Raw genomic sequence first — 6,211 nt, 5'->3', positions numbered from 1 at the left:
TTTAATTCATTCGACCCCCATCACCGATTGGTCCAGGCTATATTAAAATCCAATATGGCGGAATTGACCGCGAGATTCGAAGATACAAAAATGTTCGATTAAAAAATGATCACCAATGAGTAATCTCATCGGTGAAATCATCATACAAAAACATTTATTCTGAAAAAGTATCTTCCCAATGTTTTAGGACTTTTCTAATTACTTTTAATCTTTATTTCTAATTCTTATAATAAAGTAAATTAAACCGAGATTACAAATCTACATTGATAAATATTAATTGCTTAGGTCTAGTTTTACAATATACAATTAATAATCCGGAATATAAATTTGTAATTTTACATAAAATAAATTTTTCTATATATTGGTCATGGTTAATTAAATTCCAATTAAATTAAGTTGTGGAACTCTGTTCTAAAACGTTACATTTCTAAGAACACATTTCATGGTAACAAATTCCTTCGAGACTGCTAAAACCATTTTATTTACAAAATAAAAACTTATGCTACTTTTCTTCAAATAAAAATCATGTATTGCTAATATAAAATATTATACAATATTAATAATATTGTATAATAAATATTCTGCATTTAATCGTCACAATACACATGATATATCAAAGTAATAAAACTTGTACATGTTCCAAAGTTTTGACAATTTAAATGCCTATTTCAACTATTTTATCCAGGACTACTTGCTCCGAGGGCAAAGGAATACGTTGTTTTAGAATCTCTTGATAGCCAACGCTGTTACAAGCAAGTCTTAGTCGAATAGCTCGCCTAATCGTATCGTCGCACCACTCGTCACAGCTCTCGGTGGGATTGGTGAGAACTCTAAGTTGATCTTCATTGAAGATATCCTTTAGGCTGACGTATAACTGCTCTTTTTCTTTCCTCAGTTTCCTCAAACGTTCCTTCAAAAGTTTCCCGCAGTTGTAACTCTTCTTTATCAGTTTGTTAAACAGATCCTCCCGCCTCTTTATGACACCCTGAAGTCTCTCGCATTCGTTCTCGCTCCTCGTCAGCCGACGCGTCAACTCCTCGCATCGTTTCTTCCAGTCCGTCTCTTTTTCGTTCGCAGATATGAGCGCGGACGCGTTCGGATAGTTCCCTAGTTGTTGATTTAGTTGTTCGACATTATTAGGGTACAACTGATACTGATGATCTATCTTGACTTCTCCCTTCTCCGTTAGACTCGCGATCAGCATGTTTATGGTGCTGTTGACTGGTCCGTTTTTTGACTCAAAGAGTCCATTGTTGTTCTTCGACGAGACGGGGTTCGATTTCTTCGCGGGTTCTGTCTTCATGTGAGAGAAAATCGTGGGTATGGCGTTAAACTTCAACTTGCGTTTGCCATCACAGCGGTCCTTTTCCCACATGTTCTTGGCGAAGTGCGCCTATTCATGAACAGATAAATTTACTCCTGCAATTTACCCCACGAATTTCATGTTCTACACAATTAATAATTAAGGAATAAATCGCGTACCTCGCATATACGACTGTTCGTGTTGGGCTGCCAGTTCGGTACGCCAATACTGACGATCCATTGTCTTCTTCGTTCGCGATCTCTTGGGAAACTTCTCACCGAGAATCCTTTCGTCGTCGAGTTTCTGCAACCGGGGACGCAGCAGCCAGCCATCCTCGCGAAATCGATCGAAAAAAACGACAATAAACTTCCCGCGACTCGGCGCTACGTGACGCTCGCCCCCTCACGTCGTGACGCCCGTGACTTATTTGTTATGGAATAATCATAGCGTCTTCGTCCGTCGTCGTCGTGAGCGGCGCTCTCTTCAGTCTTCTGCTCTTTTCAGTTAGATTAGGTTAAGGTTTCCTGTAGGGGAGTTTGGACGGCACGTGGAGATGTCGAAGGGGTCGATGGGGAGGAAAATGGGCAAGAAGGTGCTCGAGAAAATCGACCACTCGTCGAAACTGCGGACAAACATCCCCGCGGGGATGGCGTCGGCTGCACCACCGCTGGGATCTCAGCTCGGACAGGTTAGGTTCACCAGACTACCGCTGTAAACATTTATTTGACATATATTCGTCGAACACGCGTTTTCGTAATATTAATTTATAACATAATTATTATTTTATAACGATTTAAACAGCGCCGTACGCGCCAGTTTTTAATCCGTTGAATAGGATATATACATCAATTTCTTTGCCGGTGTGATGGGAATTTGTTGTTGCCTTCTGCGAAAATTCTCTTCTTTCTGTGAATTCCTAGGTTTGCAAGATTTGCTTTTAACACGGATGATTTTTTGGTTCCAGAGGAATATCAACATCGAGAACTTCTGCAAGGATTTCAACAAGAGGACAGCCAATATCAAGGAGGGCATTCCTTTGCCTTGTCGAGTGAAGGTCCACTCTGACAGAACGTACGATCTGGTGATCCACAAGCCGCCGGCGACGTACTATTTGAAACAGGCAGCTGGGATACAGAAAGGAAGAGTTAAGAAGGGTACATGTTCTTCCTTTCAACTTAAAACTTGAATTCTCAATTTTTAATGCTACACATGATTCAATAATTTTGTCCTGCAAATTTCTGTTCTTTGATAAACTAAGAGCATTATAAATTATCATACCAGTAAGTACTGGACAGTTTTAGAGATGTTAAAGTATATGTAAAAATCATTGAAGAATTCTTTTTTATACTTGCAAAGTAATACTATGCAAAAGTAATGAAAATTAAATCAGAAGTGTCACAATACAATGTGTCACAATACAGTGTTAATTTGTTTTGTTAATACGTAATACTTTATTAGAGAAAAATCGCAAGAATGACTTAACGTTAAATATTTTCGAGAAGGTAATAAAGGTGCAATCATGAGTATCCTTTTTTTGTAGGCGAAATAGCCGGCAAGATAACTCTGAAACATTTATACGAAATCGCAAAGATCAAGGCCGAGGATCCACCCAATGCATTGCTGTCTCTAGAGCACATGTGTCAGATGCTAGTCGGCATTGCCCGCACATGTGGCATCGAGATCGTGCGTGAGATAGATCGGAACGAATACGCGCAGTTTCTAAAGGACAGGGAAGCGTTTATCGAGGAGTATAAAGAGGAGCTTCGATTAGCTAAAGAACGCAAAGTGCTTAGAACAAACTAATTTGTAAGTAGAATATATATTAATATTTTTGTTTCTATTGTAACTATTGTATATATATATATATGTAATAAAAAGCATACTCTTTTAACGGATGCATTTTTATTTAATAAAAAAAACAAATATATTAAATTAATTAAATATTTCTCCGACGCGGCGATGATTAATCAAGAAATAATATAATATCTGATATAAAAAGTGAGAAAAATTTACATATTTTACAGAATATTTATACAGAATTATTTATATCATTTTATCTATATATCAAGAATAAAAAAGATATATATTTCTGTAAGATTTCTTGAAAAAGAAATTCTCGTTAAAAAAAGAAAAAAAAGATTCCAAGGAGCCCGACAATTCACACAAAAATAACAAAAAACCACATTTAATTTAAAAAGAAGCCTTCATTAAAATGGATAAAAGTCCTTCGTCCATAGAGACTCGACCGAGCGGTTCAAGTCGAAGTTTATCAGACCCAGGTACACGTAGTAGAGCGACAGTTTGAGGAGCGCCCAGCGCTCCTCGAACAGCACCCGGCATTTGTCCCACGCGCTCGAGCACTGCTTGAGCCTCTCGCCGTACGCGGAGCGCACGCAGCACCTGGACATTTCTATCATGGCCGACATCCTGGACTGTGTGCGCAGCGAGTACTCGATGCTGCGTATCAGATCGTTGGTCTTGAGGATCAGCAGCATCTGCCGGTTAACGCGGTCCAGTACGACGCTGATCTGCGGCAGCAGATTCGGGATGTTCTGCTGGAACATCTCCTTCTCGCGGGTATCGTACCGAGTCTTGCGCACGCCGGACATGATCGTGTCCCACGTACGGCCCGACACCATGCACGAAAGTAGGCCGTAGTGGTCGGCGACGCCGAGACGCGTGCAGTATTCCTTCATGGATACACGATCGCCGTCGAGAATCGCCAGCCACAGCTTCGAGTAGTTCCAGCGAAACTCGTCGGACAGGTCGGCGTAGAGGCCGTGATCCAGGAGCACGATCTCCGCCTGGGAGTCACGATTGCGCACCAATATGTTACCGGGATGCGGATCCGAGTGGACGAAACCCTCGATGAAGATCATGTGACTATACAGGCGACCGAGCTTGCTCGTGACCTCGTACGGGTTCAGCTGGTGGGCGCGCATGTACTCCAGGTCGTTCACTTGCCCGCCGTTCACAAACTCCATCGTGAGCACGCGGGACGACGATACGTCCCAGTAGATCTTAGGCACTTTCAACCAGCGATAGCCGCTAAAGAGTCGCTGCACCTTCTCGGCGTTCTCGCCCTCGCGCACGAAGTCCAGCTCCTGCGGGATGTTTCTCTTCGTTTCCTTGACTAGCCAGTTGAACTTGAAGTCTGGAAATACCAGGGACGTGATGCTCACCAGAGCCGACATGGTCTTGATGTCGACGTAGGAGTTGCTCTTGACGGCGCGATGCTGCACCTTCACGGCCACCACGTCGCCGTTCTTCAGCACGGCCCTGTGCACCTGCGCGAGACTGGCGGCACCCAGGGGCTCCGGGTCGATGCTTTGAAATATCTCGTACGGATCCCGCTTGAAGTCCTCCTTGATCACAGTGAGCACGTCGCTGAACGAGGACTGCGGCGCCGCGTTGTGCAGCACTCGCATGGTGTGCACGTACTCCTGCGGCAGCAGATAGTCCATCGCGCCCACGTGCTGGCCAACCTTGATGTACACCCCCTTGTTGGCGCAGCAGAGCTCCAGCAGCCGCTGCGCACCGTACTTGTGCACGCTTGACTTCAGCTGTTTATACTCCGGCGACGTTTTGTCCAGGTTGCTGCCGTACAACTCCTTTTTGTAGTGACGGCCTATATCGAGCACCGCAAGCGCGGCACGGCTCAGCCGCACGATGCCGATGGCACCGATATCATACTCGTTCACTCTGAGGGATGCCAGGGTACCGAGCCCGATTGTTCCAATAGTGGCGACCTTGAGCAGTCTCCTCGATGTGAACATCGTCGCCATTTGGTTGACGGTTCCTGCGAAAAAGACAGTTTCTTTACTTCAATGTTTGTAATGAGATAACGCACACACGCATAATAATCTTAACTGAAAAAAAGACTGAGTAATGATATTTTTGTATTAGAAGGCTTTACAAAATTCCAAATTTTTTTTTATACAATTAAAATAGCCATGAAAATGAAGAAAACAAAGGGTAATTTTATATTGATAACAAAAAAAAAGGTGAACATATTAAAAATGTTTAAAAATTGCAGAAACTTTTTTATATGCAGAAACATGAAATTGCACTTTGCCCTCTTTATTTTTGTGCGTATTTTGATTGTGTAAAAGAATTTGTGATTCTGTAAAGTCAATTCAAAGATATTTTCTAATGAAAAAATGTTAATAATTTGCTCCAGGATCCCTTTACGACAGGGACGTTACAAATGTTATGTAATAAAGCGTGAATATAAAAATTGCGTAATGTACTGACCTATTGCTAAGGTGTACAAAATAACGTTTAGAGCCTTTAGAGGTCCTCATAAAATCGCGCGACACAAGAATGACGTCCCGCGGCATCGAATCCAGCGACTGCAGGACATGAGCTTTGGAAAGGGGTACAGCTAACCTCGTTCGTAGCCTACATGTCTTCTGGGGCGAGTCTCACTAACGATTCTGTGCCAAGTTTTGCGTTTCGACTGATGTCTTGAACGTGCACGATACTTTCACAAAAACGGCCACTAAAAAGCTAGATCAATTCAAATCTATTGGTCTTCTATCGGTCCAACCACGTGGATGAAACGTGTCACCGTTAGATAACCAGTAGGTAATCGTGGATAACCTATAACGAGAAAGAGTTTCTTTTTCGGAGCAATGACATCAGATGACATTCGAGATTATACACTTTCTTTTTGTAGGAATTTTCTCTAAATAACCTCTAAGTTATGCCGTACACGAGACTCTGTGGCAAAAATTATGTTTTCCTTTTTAAATAAAACCATAACATTTTGGCATAAACTGTTTTTGTTCGTTCGTACATGAAAGTTTTGAGGTCGCAAAGTACCTTATGCAAATAAAACATTTGATATTTCATTCTGATTTACGATTTAAGAAAATAATATTTTACTTATAAAAAGATATAAATATA

At 41.9% G+C, this 6,211-nt stretch overlaps 3 protein-coding genes and 1 long non-coding RNA gene across 4 annotated transcripts; 2 read left to right on the top strand and 2 right to left on the bottom strand.

The window, feature by feature from the left end:
- Positions 1 to 391: 391 nt before the first annotated feature.
- Positions 392 to 1,673, bottom strand: LOC105835948 (THAP domain-containing protein 1). Its single transcript, XM_012679623.2, has 2 exons — positions 1,483 to 1,673; positions 392 to 1,393 (listed from the first exon to the last, which is right to left on the bottom strand). Exons 1-2 carry the CDS (start codon positions 1,633 to 1,635, stop codon positions 656 to 658), a joined length of 891 nt encoding a protein of 296 aa, XP_012535077.1. The 5' UTR covers positions 1,636 to 1,673; the 3' UTR covers positions 392 to 655.
- A 148-nt stretch (positions 1,674 to 1,821) lies between these two features.
- Positions 1,822 to 3,194, top strand: LOC105835949 (39S ribosomal protein L11, mitochondrial). Its single transcript, XM_012679624.2, has 3 exons — positions 1,822 to 1,991; positions 2,268 to 2,457; positions 2,844 to 3,194. The coding sequence occupies exons 1-3, from the start codon at positions 1,857 to 1,859 to the stop codon at positions 3,104 to 3,106; spliced, it is 588 nt and encodes a 195-aa protein (XP_012535078.1). The 5' UTR covers positions 1,822 to 1,856; the 3' UTR covers positions 3,107 to 3,194.
- A 225-nt stretch (positions 3,195 to 3,419) lies between these two features.
- LOC105835946 (aarF domain-containing kinase 1) lies at positions 3,420 to 6,031 on the bottom strand. The gene is made up of 2 exons (XM_012679621.3): positions 5,558 to 6,031; positions 3,420 to 5,102 (listed from the first exon to the last, which is right to left on the bottom strand). Exon 2 carries the CDS (start codon positions 5,086 to 5,088, stop codon positions 3,511 to 3,513), a length of 1,578 nt encoding a protein of 525 aa, XP_012535075.1. The 5' UTR covers positions 5,089 to 5,102; positions 5,558 to 6,031; the 3' UTR covers positions 3,420 to 3,510.
- Positions 5,758 to 6,199, top strand: LOC114254886. Its single transcript, XR_003626196.1, has 2 exons — positions 5,758 to 5,886; positions 5,982 to 6,199. It is a non-coding gene; the product is annotated as an uncharacterized LOC114254886 (long non-coding RNA).
- The last annotated feature ends 12 nt before the right edge of the window (positions 6,200 to 6,211 follow it).

Source organism: Monomorium pharaonis, chromosome 1, assembly GCF_013373865.1.
Source record: "Monomorium pharaonis isolate MP-MQ-018 chromosome 1, ASM1337386v2, whole genome shotgun sequence".
Taxonomy (NCBI): Eukaryota; Metazoa; Arthropoda; class Insecta; order Hymenoptera; family Formicidae; genus Monomorium; species Monomorium pharaonis.
Note: the sequence above shows the minus strand (reverse complement) of the source record. Positions and strands in the feature narration are given on the sequence as shown.